At 40.4% G+C, this 20580-nt stretch overlaps 1 protein-coding gene across 1 annotated transcript in view; it reads right to left on the reverse strand.

Moving 5' to 3' along the window:
• Positions 1-20580, reverse strand: part of LOC143030916 (polycystin-1-like protein 2) — a 292044-nt gene that overhangs the window by 19072 nt on the left and 252392 nt on the right. The window contains exon 24 of the mRNA XM_076194168.1: positions 18489-18763. Within this exon, the coding sequence (XP_076050283.1) occupies positions 18489-18763 (275 nt within the window). The remainder of the gene's footprint in view (positions 1-18488; positions 18764-20580) is intronic.

A 20580-nucleotide genomic window follows, 5' to 3' on the forward strand; every position in this document is an offset into this window, starting at 1 on the left:
GCCAGTATCACTAACAAGCACTATAGCCAAAATTTGTGAGAAAATCATCAAGAACAGATGGGTAAAACATCTGGAAGACAACATATTAAACCCAAGACAATTCGGGTTCAGACAAGGAAGATCATGCACCACAAACTTAATATGCTTCTACTCAAGGCTAATAGACATAGTGCAAGAAAGAAATGGATGGGCTGATTGTGCATTCCTAGACTTGCAAAAAGTCTTTGACAAAGTACCACACAGAAAACTACTAAAAAAACTGGAACACATAGGAGGAATACAAGGGAACCTACTAAAATGGATGGAGGACTTCCTGACTGGTAGAAAGATGAGAGTAGTGCTCAGAGAAAAATATTCAGATTGGAAAGAGGTGATCAATGGAGTACCGCAAGGATCTGTACTGGTACCAATAATGTTTGCTATCTATATGAATGACATGGACGAGGACATGAACTGTTACATGAGCTTCTTTGCTGACAATGCCAAACTGTTAAGGAAAGTAGAAACTGATAAGGACTGTGAAGCACTGCAAGAAGACCTAAATAGGGTATGGAACTGGAGTCAGAAATGGGAAGTGGACTTTAATACTAAGAAGTGTAGCATAATGGAGTTTGGAAAAAGCAAAAACAGAATATCAGGAAAATATACAGTTGGAACCAAGGAAGTAAAGAAAGTAGGATCCGAAAAAGATTTGGGAGTAATTATCACGAACGACTTGTCCTATGATAAACAGATTAACAAAATTGTCGGGGAGACTTACAACTTGCTAAGATCAATAAAAGTGGCATTTGCATACTTGGACGAAGACATGATAAAAAAAAAATATTGGTTACATTGATAAGGCCTAGACTAGAGTATGCGGCGACATTGTGGTCCCCCAGTACCAAAAAGAATATAAAGAAAATAGAAAGAATCCAAAGAGCAGCTACAAAAATGGCATCTGCACTTGCAAACCTATCACACAAGGAGTTACCGACACTGGAGAAAGAAGAGAGGTGACCTATTGACCATCTACAGAATCATGAAAGGCACAGAGATACTTGATAGAGAGGACTTACTTAACTGGGACAAGAGAAACACAAGAGGACATGGAAAGAAAATAAAAAAACATAGCTATAGAAGAGAACTGAAGAAAAACAGTTTTCCACATAGAGTTTTGGACATTTGGAACAAAATGGATGATGAAATAGTATGCACAAAAACCATTCATGAGTTTAAAAGCAAACTAGACACTGTGAGATACAATGGCGGGACACCACAAGCATAGCTCCCCTTCCCGCAAAATACAACTAGGTAAAACTTGCCACCCAAAGGTTCTGCTTCTTGGTCCTAATCAGATGGAGGGAGGATAAACTAAACATTTACTATACAAACAGCAGAAGCATAATAAATAAAATTAAACTTGCTGCAAGGTAAAGTATGTGTAGAGAGATGTGATATCATAGCTACTACTGAACCCTGGATCAATATGGCTGATAGACATTTCCTTCCAGAAATCGAGCAAGAAGGATACAAGTTTTTTTCACAAGGACAGGGTTGGCAGGAGTGGGGAAGGAGTAGCAATTTTCATTAAAAATACAATAAATTGTATTATCAACAATTCGATTAAGGAGGATAGTACGGAATCTAATTGTGTGGAGATTATAGGCATGAATAAGAAACTTATTATTGGCGTCCTATATAGACCTCCTAACCTCAGCATTGAGCAGACTGCATCCAGTTTGTTCTTAAAATCTTGTATAGTTTTGGCACTCACTGTTTCCCCATTTAGTTTGTTCCAGACATCTATCACTCTATGCGGGAAGCTATTCTTCTTCAAATCTCTTCTGTCCCATCTTAATAAGTCGTCTCTATCAAGAACTTCCATCCCTTTCATAATTTTGTAGTCAGCAAATCACCTCTTTCTCTTCTCTGTTCCAGTGTTGATAGATGTAATTTATCCAATCTTTGTTTGTATGTCAAATTTGAGAAGGTAGGTGCCATTTTTGTTGCTGCTCTTTGAATTCTTTCTAATTTCCTTTTTTTTTTTGTACTAGGTGACCATAGTATCACAGCATACTCCAATTTAGGTCTTATCAGTGCAACCACAATTTTTTTTATAATTTCTTCATCCATGTATTCGAAGGCCACTCTCATTGATCTTACATATACCAAGGCTTTTTTCCCCTTACAAGGGAGGTAGCCAAAAAGAAAAAGGCATAAAATCATTCCCACCCATTCCATCCCTGAATACACTCCACACCCCTCCACCCTCCCTCTTATCTTAGCACCTCCTGGATGACGGGTCATCCCTGCACCTTGTCCACTGCCCTGGGTCAGAGGCAGTGTCGCAAGTCACAGCACATCCACAGCAAGGTCACTTCATTAAATCGGCGACCCCCTGCATAAAAGGAGAAGATGGGGAGAAATCCCTTCGGGCTACGTCAAATTTTGCTCACATATACTACCTCACCCCCCATCCCCCTCATGCATCACAGCATCATCCATATACAACCATTCTCTATTCACCCCATCCATCTCATCCTAGGACGTCCCCTCATGTTCATTCCCTCCACATCTGCCTTCCATACCTCTTTTACTAGTCTTTCTTCACTCATTCTTTCCATGTGTCCAAACCATCCTAATACTCTTTTATCAACCCTATCTCCCAACTCCCTTTCCACCCCTGTTCTCCTGCTGACCTCATTTCTCACTCTATCTAGCCTAGTTCCATGTTTCTGCCCCATACAGTGCTGTTGGCACAATCACTCCTTCATACAGTCTCCTCTTAGCATCCATTCCCATTCATTGATCTTAATAAGTTAAAAGTCTCTCCAACTTGTTTATTGATATGTTTATCAGGTATAAAGTCACTTGAGATAATCACTCCCTGGTCCTTTTCTGAGTCGACTTTTTTGACTTCCTTGGTACCAATTTTATATTGACCTGATATTCTATTTTTGTTTTTTCCAAATTCCATTATACTGCATTTCTTATTGTCAAAGTTCACTTCACATTTCTGACTCCATTCCCATATTTTGTCTAAATCTTCTTGTGGCGATCTGCAGTCTTCTGTGCTTACTCTCTTGAGTAATTTGGCATTGTCAGCAAATAAGTTCATGTAACACTTCACTCCCTCATCCATATCATTTATATATATGGCATATATTAGAGTCAATACAGAGCCCTGCTGGATGCCATTTATCACATCCTCCCAGTTCGAGTTTTTGTTTCTAAGTACCACTCTCGTTTTTCTCCCACTTAAGAAATCTTTCATCCATTCCAGTAGCTTACCTTGTATTCCTATTAATTCAATTTTTTGTATTAGTTTTTTTATGTGGTACTTTGTAAAAAGCCTTCTGCAAGTCCAAGAAGGCACAATCTACCCAGCTATCTCTTTCTCGTATTATCTTTATTAATCTTGAGTAAAAACATATTAAGTTTATGGTGCACGATCTTACACTTCTCCAAGTGTCTGATCCATTTGCTCCTGATAATCTTTTTGCATATTTTTGCTACTGTGCTTGTAAGGGATACCAGTCTGAAGATCTTCTTTGTTTCTTCCTTTATATATTGGTACAATGTTTGCATCTTTCCAATCTTGTGGTACCTTTCCTTGAGTGAGAAGTACATACATACATATACCAAGGCTTTTTCCCCCTTACAAGGGGGGTAGCCAAAAAGAAAAAGGCATAAAATCATTCCCACCCATTCCATCCCTGAATACACTCCACACCCCTCCACCCTCCCTCTTATCTTAGCACCTCCTGAATGACAGGTCATCCATGAAAGTAATAAAAAGATGTTTTGGAAAGAAATTAAGAGAGGAAGAGGAGGCGAATCAAGTAGAGAAGAAAAGGTAAAAGGTGCAGATGGAGAGATGATAATGGAAGAGAAGGCAGTAAGGGGAAGATGGGCAGAATATTTTAGGGAGTTGCTAAATGTGAAGGAGGATAGGGAAGGAAAGATTGCTGCAGTGGGAAGTGCGAAGAAAATGAGAGTGATGAATGAGTAGAATGGAGGAGAAATAAGAAAGGATAAGGTGAAGGCAGTTGTTAAGATGATGAAAGCAGGTAAGGCACCTGGTCTGGATGGATGCCATGCGGAATGTCTGAAAAAGGGAGGTACAGTGATGGTGGACTGGTTGGTGAGGTTATTTAATGTTTGTTGGAGAGAGGGTAGAGTGCCGGAGGACTGGAGGAGTGCCTGTATAGTTCCTCTTTACAAGGGAAAAGGGGACAAGTGTGAATGTAGTAGTTTCAGAGGGATTAGCTTGTTGAGTGTAGTTGGGAAGGCTTATGGGAGGATCTTGGTTGAGAGGATTAGGAGAGGAACAGAAGGAGTAATTGGTGAGGAACAGTGTGGATTTAGGACAGGTAGAGGTTGTGTAGATCAGATCTTTGTAGTAAGACAGATATGTGAGAAAGCTATAGGAAAGGGGAAGGATGTTTTTTGGGCTTTTAAGGATATGGAAAAGGCTTATGATAGGGTGGACAGGAAGGCACTGTGGGAGGTTATGCAGATATACGGGATAGGAGGAAAGATTCTGGGAGCTGTTAAGAGTTTTTATGAGAATAGTAGAGCTTGTGTCAGGATTGGAAATGCAGAGAGTGAGTGGTTCGAGGTAAAGGTGGGACTTCGTCAGGGATGCGTTATGTCACCCTGGCTATTCAACTTCTACATGGATGGGGTGGTGCGAGAGGTAAATGCAAGGGTAGTGGGCAAGGGATTGGAGATGGTTCAAGAAAATGGAGAAAAGTGGGAGGTGAGCCAGCTGTTGTTTGGGGACGACACTGCGCTTGTGGCAGGATCGGAGGAGGGATTGAGGAAGTTGGTGGCAGAGTTTGGGAGAGTATGTGATAGAAGAAAGCTAAAGATAAATGTGGGTAAAAGTAAGGTGATGAGATGTACAAGAGGTGAAAGTGGCAGTAGACTGGAAGTGAGCATTAAGGGAGAGCGACTGGAGGAAGTGGATAGTTTTAGATACTTGGGTGCAAATGTGGCAGGGAAAGGTGGAGTGAAAGTGGAGGTAGAATGTAGATTGAGAGAAGCGAGTAAATGCCTTGGTGGTTTGAAGAGTGTAATGAGGAATAGACATTTGGGAATGGATGCTAAGAGGAGATTGTATTTACCTAGTTGTATTTTGCGGGAAGGGGAGCTATGCTCGTGATGTCCCGCCTTTGTATCTTGCAGTGTCTAGTTTGTTTTTAAACTCATGAATGGTTTTTGTGCATACTATTCCATTGTCCAGTTTGTTCCAAGTGTCTAAAACTCTGAGGAAAACTGTTTTTCTTCAGTTCTCTTCTATAGCTATGTTTTTTTATTTTCTTTCCATGTCCTCTTGTGTTTCTTTTGTCCCAGTTAAGTAAGTTCTCACTATCGAGTACCTCTGTGCCTTTCATGATTCTGTAGATGGTCAATAGGTCACCTCTCTCTCTTCTTTGCTCCAGTGTCGGTAACTCCAGTTTAGCCAATCTCTCCTCGTATGATAGGTTTGCAAGTGCAGGTGCCATTTTTGTAGCTGCTCTTTGGATTCTTTCTATTTTCTTTATATTCTTTTTGGTACTGGGGGACCACAATGTCGCTGCATACTCTAATCTAGGCCTTATCAATGTAACCAATATTTTTTTCATCATGTCTTCGTCCAAGTATGTAAACGCCACTTTTATTGATCTTAGCAAGTTTAAGTCTCCCCGACAATTTTGTTAATCTGTATATCATAGGACAAGTCGTTCGTGATAATTACTCCCAAATCTTTTTCGGATCCTACTTTCTTTACTCCTTTGGTTCCAATTGTATATTTTCCTGATATTCTGTTTTTGCTTTTTCCAAACTCCATTATGCTACACTTCTTAGTATTAAAGTCCACTTCCCATTTCTGACTCCAGTTCCATACCCTATTTAGGTCTTCTTGCAGTGCTTCACAGTCCTCATCAGTTTCTATTTTCCTTAGCAGTTTGGCGTCATCGGCAAAGAAGCTCATGTATGGAGGAGTGATTGTGCTAACAGCACTGTATGGGGCAGAAACATGGAACATAAGAGAGGAAGAGAGAAGGAATTTGAATGTGTTTGAGATGAGGTGTCTGAGAAGTATGATGGGGGTTACTAGGCTGGATAGAGTGAGAAATGAGGAGGTGAGGAGAACAGGGGTGGAAAAGGAGCTGGGAGATACATGGTTTGGACACATGGAAAGAATGAGTGAAGAAAGACTAGTAAAAGAGGTGTGGAAGGCAGATGTGGAGGGAGTGAACATGAGGGGGCGTCCTAGGATGAGGTGGATGGATGGGGTGAAGGGGGCTTTGGGGAAGAGGGGAATGTCTGTTGAGGAAGGACGGGAGAGGACAGAAGACAGGGGTGGATGGAGAATGGTTGTATATGGATGATGTTGTGATTGCATGAGGTGGAATGGGCGGGTGGATGGGGGGTGAGGTAGTATGTGTGAGCAAAATTTGACGCAGCCCAAAGGGATTGCTCCCCGTCCTCTCCTTTTATGCAATGGGGGGACGGAGAGGGGGGGTCGCCGATTTAATGAAGCGGCCTTGCTGTGGATGTGCTGTGTCTTGCGACACTGCTTCTGACCCAGGGCAGTGGACAAGGTGCAGGGATGAGTGAGATGTATTATCTTGTATATTTTGTCATTCCAATTTACAATTCTGTCTGGTCCATGTGATTTCCTAACGTAGTTTTTTTATTTGGTCTCTTATTTCTTTCTGTGTTACCTTTATTTCTTTCATTATAGGAGATCTTTCTCCTTGTCCATCTTCCCAAATTTGTGAGTTCTCAATTGTAAAAACAGTCCTAAAATGTCTGATCATAACATTTATCTTTGTCATATTTAAACCCTTTTTGGTCAATATCATGACGACTCAAAGGATTACAAAGGTGGAGCATGCCGACAGGAGACCTTTAGGTCCATATCTAGGTCGGATGTGAAAAAAAATCATAATAATAAAATAAAAAATAAAAACTATAATAATGTAAACAAAAAATAGAATACATAAATAAATGCATAGGTATAGTTAAATAATAAACAGGTAAATAGTAAATAATAACAAATTGACATATAACATACATACATATACCAAGGTTTCTTCCCCCTTACCAGGGAGGTAGCCAAAAAGGACAAGGCACAAAATCACTCCCACCCATTCCACCCCCCAAAAACACTCCACACCCCTCCCATCTTAGCACCTCCTAAGAAAAATGATAACAAAACATTCGATTTTTCACCCAGTAGTTGTATAGACCTTGTCTCACCATACTTATTGATAGAGGACTTTTCAGTTTTGTTTCCACAATTCCCATAATGTCAGGTTTCTCTATTTCCAGATAGTCATTGGAGATGGTTAAAGAAAATGGAGAAAAGTGGGAGGTGAGCCAGCTGTTGTTTGCGGACGACACTGCGCTTGTGGCAGGGTCAGAGGAGGGATTGAGGAAGCTGGTGGCAGAGTTTGGGAGAGTATGTGATAGAAGAAAGCTAAAGATAAATGTGGGTAAAAGTAAGGTGATGAGATGTACAAGAGGTGAAAGTGGCAGTAGACTGGAAGTGAGCATTAAGGGAGAGCGACTGGAGGAAGTGGATAGTTTTAGATACTTGGGTGCAAATGTGGCAGGGAAAGGTGGAGTGAAAGTGGAGGTAGAATGTAGATTGAGAGAAGCGAGTAAATGCCTTGGTGGTTTGAAGAGTGTAATGAGGAATAGACATTTGGGAATGGATGCTAAGAGGAGATTGTATTTACCTAGTTGTATTTTGCGGGAAGGGGAGCTATGCTCGTGATGTCCCGCCTTTGTATCTTGCAGTGTCTAGTTTGTTTTTAAACTCATGAATGGTTTTTGTGCATACTATTCCATTGTCCAGTTTGTTCCAAGTGTCCAAAACTCTATGAGGAAAACTGTTTTTCTTCAGTTCTCTTCTATAGCTATGTTTTTTTATTTTCTTTCCATGTCCTCTTGTGTTTCTTTTGTCCCAGTTAAGTAAGTTCTCACTATCGAGTACCTCTGTGCCTTTCATGATTCTGTAGATGGTCAATAGGTCACCTCTCTCTCTTCTTTGCTCCAGTGTCGGTAACTCCAGTTTAGCCAATCTCTCCTCGTATGATAGGTTTGCAAGTGCAGGTGCCATTTTTGTAGCTGCTCTTTGGATTCTTTCTATTTTCTTTATATTCTTTTTGGTACTGGGGGACCACAATGTCGCTGCATACTCTAATCTAGGCCTTATCAATGTAACCAATATTTTTTTCATCATGTCTTCGTCCAAGTATGTAAACGCCACTTTTATTGATCTTAGCAAGTTGTAAGTCTCCCCGACAATTTTGTTAATCTGTATATCATAGGACAAGTCGTTCGTGATAATTACTCCCAAATCTTTTTCGGATCCTACTTTCTTTACTTCTTTGGTTCCAATTGTATATTTTCCTGATATTCTGTTTTTGCTTTTTCCAAACTCCATTATGCTACACTTCTTAGTATTAAAGTCCACTTCCCATTTCTGACTCCAGTTCCATACCCTATTTAGGTCTTCTTGCAGTGCTTCACAGTCCTCATCAGTTTCTATTTTCCTTAGCAGTTTGGCGTCATCGGCAAAGAAGCTCATGTATGGAGGAGTGATTGTGCTAACAGCACTGTATGGGGCAGAAACATGGAACATAAGAGAGGAAGAGAGAAGGAATTTGAATGTGTTTGAGATGAGGTGTCTGAGAAGTATGATGGGGGTTACTAGGCTGGATAGAGTGAGAAATGAGGAGGTGAGGAGAACAGGGGTGGAAAAGGAGCTGGGAGATACATGGTTTGGACACATGGAAAGAATGAGTGAAGAAAGACTAGTAAAAGAGGTGTGGAAGGCAGATGTGGAGGGAGTGAACATGAGGGGGCGTCCTAGGATGAGGTGGATGGATGGGGTGAAGGGGGCTTTGGGGAAGAGGGGAATGTCTGTTGAGGAAGGACGGGAGAGGACAGAAGACAGGGGTGGATGGAGAATGGTTGTATATGGATGATGTTGTGATTGCATGAGGTGGAATGGGCGGGTGGATGGGGGGTGAGGTAGTATGTGTGAGCAAAATTTGACGCAGCCCAAAGGGATTGCTCCCCGTCCTCTCCTTTTATGCAATGGGGGGACGGAGAGGGGGGGTCGCCGATTTAATGAAGCGGCCTTGCTGTGGATGTGCTGTGTCTTGCGACACTGCTTCTGACCCAGGGCAGTGGACAAGGTGCAGGGATGAGTGAGATGTATTATCTTGTATATTTTGTCATTCCAATTTACAATTCTGTCTGGTCCATGTGATTTCCTAACATGTAGTTTTTTTATTTGGTCTCTTATTTCTTTCATTATAGGAGATCTTTCTCCTTGTCCATCTTCCCAAATTTGTGAGTTCTCAATTGTAAAAACAGTCCTAAAATGTCTGATCATAACATTTATCTTTGTCATATTTAAACCCTTTTTGGTCAATATCATGACGACTCAAAGGATTACAAAGGTGGAGCATGCCGACAGGAGACCTTTAGGTCCATATCTAGGTCGGATGTGAAAAAAAATCATAATAATAAAATAAAAAATAAAAACTATAATAATGTAAACAAAAAATAGAATACATAAATAAATGCATAGGTATAGTTAAATAATAAACAGGTAAATAGTAAATAATAACAAATTGACATATAACATACATACATATACCAAGGCTTCTTCCCCCTTACCAGGGAGGTAGCCAAAAAGGACAAGGCACAAAATCACTCCCACCCATTCCACCCCCCAAAAACACTCCACACCCCTCCCATCTTAGCACCTCCTAAGAAAAATGATAACAAAACATTCGATTTTTCCCCAAGTAGTTGTATAGACCTTGTCTCACCATACTTATTGATAGAGGACTTTTCAGTTTTGTTTCCACAATTCCCATAATGTCAGGTTTCTCTATTTCCAGATAGTCATTGGAGATGGTTAAAGAAAATGGAGAAAAGTGGGAGGTGAGCCAGCTGTTGTTTGCGGACGACACTGCGCTTGTGGCAGGGTCAGAGGAGGGATTGAGGAAGCTGGTGGCAGAGTTTGGGAGAGTATGTGATAGAAGAAAGCTAAAGATAAATGTGGGTAAAAGTAAGGTGATGAGATGTACAAGGGGTGAAAGTGGCAGTAGACTGGAAGTGAACATTAAGGGAGAGCGACTGGAGGAAGTGGGTAGTTTTAGATACTTGGGTGCAAGTGTAGCAGGAAAAGGTGGAGTGAAGGTGGAGGTAGAATGTAGATTGAGAGAAGCGAGTAAATGCCTTGGTGGTTTAAAGAGTGTAATGAGAAATAGACATTTGGGAATGGATGCTAAGAGGAGACTGTATTTACCTAGTTGTATTTACCTAGTTGTATTTTGCGGGAAGGGGAGCTATGCTCGTGTTGTCCCGCCTTTGTATCTTGCAGTGTCTAGTTTGTTTTTAAACTCATGAATGGTTTTTGCGCATACTATTTCATTGTCCAGTTTGTTCCAAGTGTCCAAAACTCTATGAGGAAAACTGTTTTTCTTCAGTTCTCTTCTATAGCTATGTTTTTTTATTTTCTTTCCATGTCCTCTTGTGTTTCTTTTGTCCCAGTTAAGTAAGTTCTCACTATCGAGTACCTCTGTGCCTTTCATGATTCTGTAGATGGTCAATAGGTCACCTCTCTCTCTTCTTTGCTCCAGTGTCGGTAACTCCAGTTTAGCCAATCTCTCTTCGTATGATAGGTTTGCAAGTGCAGGTGCCATTTTTGTAGCTGCTCTTTGGATTCTTTCTATTTTCTTTATATTCTTTTTGGTACTGGGGGACCACAATGTCGCTGCATACTCTAATCTAGGCCTTATCAATGTAACCAATATTTTTTTCATCATGTCTTCGTCCAAGTATGTAAACGCCACTTTTATTGATCTTAGCAAGTTGTAAGTCTCCCCGACAATTTTGTTAATCTGTATATCATAGGACAAGTCGTTCGTGATAATTACTCCCAAATCTTTTTCGGATCCTACTTTCTTTACTTCTTTGGTTCCAATTGTATATTTTCCTGATATTCTGTTTTTGCTTTTTCCAAACTCCATTATGCTACACTTCTTCGTATTAAAGTCCACTTCCCATTTCTGACTCCAGTTCCATACCCTATTTAGGTCTTCTTGCAGTGCTTCACAGTCCTCATCAGTTTCTATTTTCCTTAGCAGTTTGGCGTCATCGGCAAAGAAGCTCATGTAGCAGTTCACGTCCTCATCCATGTCATTCATATAGATAGCAAACATTATTGGTGCCAGCACAGATCCTTGCGGTACTCCACTGATCACCTCTTTCCAGTCTGAATATTTTTCTCTGAGCACTACTCTCATCTTTCTACCAGTCAGAAAGTCCTCTATCCATTTTAGTAGGTTTCCCTGTATTCCTCCTATGTGTTCCAGTTTTTTTAGTAGTTTTCTGTGTGGTACTTTGTCAAAGGCTTTTTGCAAGTCTAGGAATGCACAATCAGCCCATCCATTTCTTTCTTGCACTATGTCTATTAGTCTTGAGTAAAAGCATATTAAGTTTGTGGAGCATGATCTTCCTTGTCTGAATCCGAATTGTCTTGGGTTTAATATGTCATTGTCTTCCAGATGTTTTACCCTTCTATTCTTGATTATTTTCTCACAAATTTTGGCAATGGTGCTTGTTAGTGATACTGGCCTATAGTTGGTGGGTTCTTCTTTGTTTCCTCCTTTGTGTATTGGTACAATGTTAGCGTTTTTCCAGTCCTTGGGTATCTTTCCTTCTTTGAGTGAGCTGTTTATTAAGATGTGTATTTTGTCTGTTAGTTCTTCTTTGCACTCCTTTAGAATCCAATTTGCAATACCGTCCGGGCCATGTGATTTTCTGACATCCAGCCTTGATAAATGTTCTGATATTTCCTTTAGTGATGCTGTAAACTCATTCATGAGGGGAGATTTCTTGTTTTTGTCTATGTCACAATTCGGTATTTTCTCTCTGGTGAAAACAGATTTAAAGTGATTGTTCATGACTTCGGCCATCTCTAAATCTTCTGTGTATTCTATGTTTCCTTGGAAACGTGGAACATAAGAGAAGAAGAGAGAAGGAGTTTGAATGTGTTTGAGATGAGGTGTCTGAGAAGTATGGTGGGGGTTACTAGGCTGGATAGAGTGAGAAATGAGGAGGTGAGGAGGAGAACAGGGGTGAAAAAGGATTTGGGAGATAGGGTTGATGAAAGAATATTAGGATGGTTTGGACACATGGAAAGAATGAGTGAAGAAAGACTAGTAAAAGAGGTATGGAAGGCAGATGTGGAGGGAGTGAACATGAGGGGACGTCCTATGATGAGGTGGATGGATGGGGTGAAGGGGGCTTTGGGGAAGAGGGGAATGTCTGTTGAGGAAGGAAGGGAGAGGACGGAAGACAGAGGTGAGTGGAGAATGGTTGTATGTGGATGATGTTGTGACCGCATGAGGAGGAATGGGCGGGGGGGTGGGGGGTGGGGTAGTATGTGTGAGTAAATTTTGACGCAGCCCGAAGGGATTTCTCCCCGTCCTCGCCCTATATGCAAAGGGGGACGGAGAGGGGGGGGTCGCCGATTAAATGAAGCGGCCTTGCTGTGGATGTACTGTGTCTTGCGACACTGCTTCTGACCCAGGGCGGTGGGCAGGGTGCAGGGATGACCCGTCATCCAGGAGGTGCTCAGATGAGAGGAAGGGTGGGAGGGGTGTGGAGTGTATTTGGGGATGAAATGGGTGGGAGTGTTTTTATGCCTTTCCCTTTTTGGCTACCTCCCTTGGAAGGGGGAAAAAGCCTTGGTATATGTATGTATGTATGTATATATATATATATATATATATATATAAAAACACACACACACACACACATATATATACTCATATTATATATATATAAATTGATTGAATTAACTACACAATGACAAATGAAACTGAAGGTGGAGGAAGTAGACGAGGAATAATGGGAGAATTTTAATACTTTAATGTTTCAACCCACATGGTCTTGATCACAAAGCTAACAATGAAGTACAACATGGACATTTTATATACAGGCAGGTAATCTCTTGGGAAGTCTAGCAGAGGTAGTTGCTATATTCATAACATTTGCGTATTTATTTAACTATTAATAAACTTGTGGCTTTTGCCAAGCTTATAAAATCTTCCCTATGGTTAATGTTATTATTGGTGTTAATATAAGCTGCTTCTATTGTATTTTTCAATCTTTTTGTTAAACCTTTATTTATTACAACTGTTCTGTCCCAGTCTGGAAGGTACATACATCATACATATACCAAGGCTTTTTCCCCCTTACAAGGGCGGTAGCCAAAAAGAAAATGGCATAAAATCATTCCCACCCATTCCATCCCTGAATACACTCCACACCCCTGTAGGTTTTTACATAATTTTTGTGTACATATAACTGTTTATCAAGTCCACTACCTGTTTCTACAAAATATGACGATGAACAGCTTTTACATGGTATCTTATATACAATATTGTTTTCTTTAGTTGAGTTATTATTACTGTGTGTGACCAAATGTCCCACTTTGTTACCTGATGTTCTAGCTATCATAATGCCTGCTTTTAAGAGGAATGTGTCTAAGTGTGAATTAACATTGTAGTTTGGAACTGTGATATATTGGGTTTCTTTGTTACATTTATTATCATCTTTGCTTTTCTTACTTATTTCTTTAGCCTTTTTAATCCTCAATTTACATAGGACCTTTTGAATATTTTAGTTTGTTGAAGGTTTCTGTGATATGATTTAGTTCATCTTCCAGAAACTCTTCACTACATATGCGAAATGCTCTGAGGAAGAGCCTATTACTATACCTGTTTTGGTTCTATTATTGTGTCACAAACAATTTATAGTAGAAATAGAGAACAATGGAAAATTACCTTTTTTAGATACTATTATACAGAGAACAAACAGAAATGTAGAGTTTGTGTTGGCATGGTGTATATATATATATATATTGTATTATTTTATTATTTATTTGTAACCATATTTACATTATGTATAATAAAATGTATTTTGTTTGTGTAAGATTTGGAAGATGCGATGCACATCTTTGCGTGCAAAATCTGTAGCTAGCGTGTCAGTATCTGAGCAGCCTTGTAAGCAGGTGCACGCATTTGTGATTGTGTCAATTTTGTGTGTATCTAAATATAAAATTTAACTCTTACTTAGCGCACTCATTGGCCACCCAATACATTAAATGGTGGCAGCTCAAAAACAATCATTGTGCACGTCTCCACAGACTAAAATTAGAGTGCTGCGCGTCCGTTGTATTCTTTTTCTCTCTCCCATTTTTCTTTCCACAGGCTACAGGATTTGTTAATAGTGAGATACTAGTGTTTTCTCATTGTGTGACTTTATTTTTATGTAACCATTGCACCAAATACCAGCGACAGACATTGTCAGGACCTTTGGGTACATGCCGCTGTGTGATTTAATTTGGACAACATTTTCCCCGGGAATCTTCGTGGCCAGCCTTCTTTGGGACTGATATCGCTGGCTACGTTAGTGGGATGGTCGTCTCAAGTCACTTCGTGATTTGCAGTTAAATTGCTCTGTGGATGAAGACGGATTCGTGATTGCAGTCTCAAAATTCTCGGTTGAAGGATCCCCGGCCTTGTGTATTGCAAGCGTACGCAGACATTGGCTACCTTGTTGCCAGTTTTGTATAATTTTTGCCTTCGGCATACTTGTATTGTCATCATTTTAGATTTTGTGAATATAGTGTACATACATACATACATATACCAAGGCTTTTTCCCCCTTCCAAGGGAGGTAGCCAGAAAGGGAAAGGCATAAAAACACTCCCACCCATTTCATCCCCAAATACACTCCACACCCCTCCCTCCCTCCCTCTCATCTGAGCACCTCCTGGATGACGGGTCATCCCTGCACCCTGCCCACTGCCCTGGGTCAGAAGCAGTGTCGCAAGACACAGCACATCCACAGCAAGGCCGCTTCATTTAATCGGCGACCCCCCCTCTCCGTCCCCCCATGCATATAAGGAGAGGACGGGGAGAAATCCCTTCGGGCTGCGTCAAAATTTACTCACACATACTACCCCACCCCCCACCCATTCCTCCTCATGCAATCACATCATCATCCATATACAACCATTCTCCACTCACCTCTGTCTTCCGTCCTCTCCCTTCCTTCCTCAACAGACATTCCCCTCTTCCCCAAAGCCCCCTTCACCCCATCCATCCACCTCATCCTAGGACGTCCCCTCATGTTCACTCCCTCCACATCTGCCTTCCATACCTCTTTTACTAGTCTTTCTTCACTCATTCTTTCCATGTGTCCAAACCATCCTAATATTCTTCCATCAACCCTATCTCCCAAATCCTTTTTCACCCCTGTTCTCCTCCTCACCTCCTCATTTCTCACTCTATCCAGCCTAGTAACCCCCACCATACTTCTCAGACACCTCATCTCAAACACATTCAAACTCCTTCTCTCTTCTTCTCTTATGCTCCACGTTTCTGCCCCATACAGTGTTGAATAAAAAAAATAAAAATCTATCCGGTTGTACCTTGGGCGGCCATTTGTATGACGTCACTCCTTGTTTACCTTTTCAAATGTTATCCTGCAGTGAGTCTTGTGTACATTTACGTACGTATTAGTGCATTATACATTTTTTATGTAATTTTGCTAATTACGGTCTTCCTATAAATTTTTCTTCATTATTGATATATGTATTGCATTGTTTATGTGTTTCAATGCTTCTGTTTGTGTGAATTATATAATTTTCTTACGTTTGTGTCCCATGTCCATGTGATTTCTCTATATTATTTTTTTTACATTATTTCATGCTTGTGCTATCATAAGCCTTTTCCAGATCCATAAAAGCCCAAAAAACATCCTTCCCTGAGTCTCTAGTTCCCGTTGTTTTGTCCCTTGCTCATGCCCCTCAGGCTGGTCACCCAGGTCATGACAAAACTCTGGCTATGGCACGGAAGAAGTATTATTGGCCTAAAATGTGACTAGACATTACCTCTCATGTAGCCTGGTGTAGCTCTTGTGCCCAGAACAAAGGTTCTACAAGCACTGCTCCCATCTTAGAGTACCCTACTCCTTCTCGCCCTTTTCAGACTGTGGCTTTAGACCTTTTGCAACTGCCTCGTAGCACGCAGGGCTCTGTGTATGTCTTTGTGTGCATGGATCACTTTAGTCGTTTTGTGGTCTTAGCTCCCTTACGTAACAAATCTGCACCAGTTGTAGCACATGCTTTAGTTTCCCATGTGTTGTGTCCATACACCACTCCTTTGGTGCTCCTTAGTGATAATGGGACTGAATTTAGGAACGAGGTTTTGGCAGGTATTTGTGAACGTTATAGTATCAAACAGACATTCGTGACTGCTTATCATCCAGCATACAATGGTCTTATGGAGAGGACGAACAGGAAAATTTTAGAGATCCTACGTCACCTTGCTAGTAATTTTCATGAGTCTTGGGAGGATTGGCTTCCCCATGTTAGTGCTTGTATCAATAGCACCATTAATGTTTCCACGGGCAAAACGCCTCATTATATTATCTTTGGAGTTGAGAAACGGTTCCCATATGATGTGCTTGACAGCCCTGCTCGTCCCCTCTACAATGTAGATGACTATAGTAAACTACAGAGTCATGTGCTGCATGCCATTTATATTTCTGTTAAGGATAAACTGGATGTTTCAAAGGCCGACATGTTGAAACAACAACATGCTCGTGCAACACCTGTGACCATCAATGTTGGTGATCATGTTTTCAAAAGCATGCCTGATCACCAGTCAAAATTAAATTGTAAATTTGAGGGCCCCCTTTTGGTGACTGAATGCCTACACCCTAACAAGTTCAGGATTTTTGACCACTCTACAGGCCTTAGCGAGATTTCTCACGCTGATAGGTTCAAGAAGACTCAAGTGCTTATCCCTACCTTTACCCGGCCTCCTCCTGGGCCCACAGCAAGAACTTTGCCTTGTTTAGCTACCCCCCATTGTTATGACCTTAGGTCAAGGGGTCCTGTAATTACCTGAACTTTCATTGTGTAGTGTAATGTATTCTTGTGATGTTTCCCATTTATGTATTCTTGTGATGTTTCCCATTTATGTATTCTTGTGATGTTTCCCATTTGTGTATTCTTGTATTGTATTTTGTCGTGTTTCCCACTTGTGTATTCTTGTATTGTATTTTGTCGTGTTTAGATATTAAGTATCATGTCCCGGACGTCCAGCAATTACTGTATTTGTATTTTTGTTAACTGGCGCCAATCTTATGTTCCTTTTTGTGTTGTATGTATTGGGGGGTGAGGTAGTATGTGTGAGCAAAATTTGATGCAGCCCAAAGGGATTTCTCCCCATCCTCTCCTTTTATGCAATGGGGGGACGGAGAGGGGGGGTCGCCGATTTAATGAAGCGGCCTTGCTGTGGATGTGCTGTGTCTTGCGACACTGCTTCTGACCCAGGGCAGTGGACAGGGTGCAGGGATGACCCGTCATCCAGGTGCTCAGATGAGAGGGAGGGTGGAGGGGTGTGGAGTGTATTCAGGGATGGAATGGGTGGAAATGATTTTATGCCTTTCCCTTTTTGGCTACCTCCCATGTAAGGGGGAGAAAGCCTTGGTATATGTATGTATGTATGTATGTATTGTCTTTATGTCCTCATATATGTATGTGTTTATTTAATGTATTTGGGTGTGCTATTATATCCATTTGTCCCACACTTCTGTCTGCCACTGTGTGTGTGTGGTATGTGTGTGGCTTGTCTTTGGGTCATTTGATTCTCTTTGCCTCGGTCAGTTGTTTTTTTTCTTGTTTGCTTGGTGAGGGCGAGTGGCGCGGGCCGAGCGATGTGTTGGCATGGTGCATATATATATATTGTATTATTTATTATGTATAATAAAATGTATTTTCTCTGTGTAAGATTTGGCAGATGCGATGCACATCTTCGCGCGCAAAATCTGTAGCTAGCGCGTCAGTATCTGAGCAGCCTTGTAAGCAGGTGCACGCATTTGTGATTGTGTCAATTTTGTATCTAAATATAAAATTTAACTCTTACTTCGCGCACTCATTAGCCACCCAATACAAGTTTTCAGTATACAATAAACCCACCAATAAGGAAGACTACATACATTTAAGATTTTAAAAATGATCTCTCCATCTCTCTCTCCCTGTCTCCAAAGAAGATAAAGTACAAGAAAAAGATGGAAACTCAAAGGGATATAATACAAGCCTTTAAGCAGAACTATATTATCCCTCATAGAGGTAGTAAGTTGAAATAAACTTGCAATTTTAATGTACTCTGACCTCCTCATTAGTGTAAAATTGCAAGTACAACAAGTATTTCTGTCATTCTCTTGACCTCACACAGTTATTGTTGATATTATCTTATTCAGATGGGTGTTCTTTTACCATTATTCACCTGAAGTTTTATCAGTGATAAAGTTAACATCCTCTTACCCTTCAAAAATCAGCAATCTGTTAAGACTACATTTGTTCTGTCAATCACAAACTCACAATCACATTTCCTTCTTACCTTATTCTTGTAGTCCCACACAATATCCCCTTCCTTGACAAAAGCAGCTCTAAAGTTTTCAACCATCTGGAAAGCGGAAGGGTCTCGGTTTCCGAAGGTCATGGTAACCAAGATGGCAAGGAACAAGAAGTACAGGAGGACGTCTTTGATCACATACAGGATTTCTCGCTCCTGCACCAACTTGCGACGCAGCTCTTCCAGAAGGCTCGTCTCACGGTTACCCTCCATTTGGTGCACATATCTGGGCTTCCTGTTCTGCTCGTGATTATCTGGAGCTGTAGATTGAAAAATGGCATTAAAATAATGTTGCAAAACAGGCTTGTTGCAGACTTGTGATGAGTAAAATTCAATATTTTGTTTTGTTGTATAACTATGTTTAAAATATTCTTGTGATGATGTGCAAAATGCTGATGCAAAATGCAAATGTTCTTTCCTTAGGGATGGGGAGTGGCCGGGTGTGTGTGTGTGTGTGGGGTGATTAATACCACTACTTGTCTCTCATTTTGAATAGCTTTCAGAGAAGCAGGTTTTCATGGCAGACATATATAACTTATTGGTTTATATCTGGCTAATGACAAAAGAATATTCTCCAATGATTCCACCAAACTCTGTGATTTCCTAAGAGGGTTTTATCATTGTACTAATAGATCCTCATCTTCAGGATGTCTAATAATCAAAACTTGAATTTGTTTGGATAATTCTTATGTTTGGTAGTGACTGGATCTTTAGGTTACAATGACCACATGGAAACACGCATGATAACATTGCTTGTGCCATCCATGGTTGTTTGTCAGTATAACACTTCCTCCTTGATATGCAGTTTATGGCGAGATACATCAGGTGCCCTATGATCAGCACTGACTTTATGACTACCTGGCATATCTTTGATGAATTACCCTTTTCGCCATCAGGGACATGCCAGTTAGAGTTGATCCTGCGACTCTGAGCATAGATGAACTGAATTTTGTCTCACCTTTCATACAATATTTTTGAGACGAGATATGGAAGACACAGGAAAGACTATTATATCCTGATTGACTTAACTCATTTAGTTATTAAGATACTCAAGGTTTTTACCAACATGAAGATATCAACTCTAGGATAGGATATCTTGGGATTAAAAGAAGTCCGAACAAAAGGGGAGAAACTCAACATATTTTTTTAGACAGACTTCATTTGTTCTACTGTAGAGGTAAAGCAAAGGATGCTGTGGTATTCTTTATGAAAGGAGAAACTACTGGTAATGTAGTAAAAATTTGAAATATATCAGATAAGGTAGCTTGGAATTAGGCTACGAATAGGATATACTAAAAGCAATTCAGGTTTATGAACCAATTCCACAGTTCAGACAATGAAACTGAGTACCCCTATGAAAGTGTAAGTCAGGTAAAGGATTTGAAGAAGTATATATATATATATATATATATATATATATATACACATGCTCATTGGTAGCTGATGACTACAATACTAAAGCAGGCAAACCATATGTTAGAAAGTTTGTATTAGGAGGGAGAAGTGATGGTGGGGATATGATGGGTAACTTTGAGGAGAACTAAAACATATGAATAATAATCAATCTCTCACAAATGGGTATAAGTTCAAGGATATTATTAATAACTTATTCAATGGGAAGTGAAACAATTACAAACAGAAATGAAATGAAGGGTCTTGTAATAAATATAAAAAATTGTTTGTCACCCAACAAACACCTCAGCAAAATTGTGGGCAAGACATATGAAGTGATGGCAAACATGATGGTTTTTCACTAAATGGAGTAGATGATGGGCAAAACTCATAGAGAGACTGTCTCAGATTTGAACATGCAGCAGCAGTTATGTTGGCCTCTCACAAAATGTTGAATATAAATAAAGCTAGAGAGAATACAAAGAGCACCAACTGAACAGTGCCTGGCCTTGAAAACTAATCATCATATGAGAAGTGAATAGCTGCACCACATCTGCCCCCCCCCCATAAAAAAAAAAAAAAAAAAATATATATATATATATATATATATATAGAATTGGAACCAAGGAGGTAAAGAAGGAGGGATCCGACATAGATTTGGGAGTAATTATCACGAATGACTTGT

The sequence above is a fragment of the Oratosquilla oratoria genome, chromosome 12, assembly GCF_046742065.1.
Source record: "Oratosquilla oratoria isolate Oo_2021 chromosome 12, ASM4674206v1, whole genome shotgun sequence".
NCBI lineage: Eukaryota > Metazoa > Arthropoda > Malacostraca > Stomatopoda > Squillidae > Oratosquilla > Oratosquilla oratoria.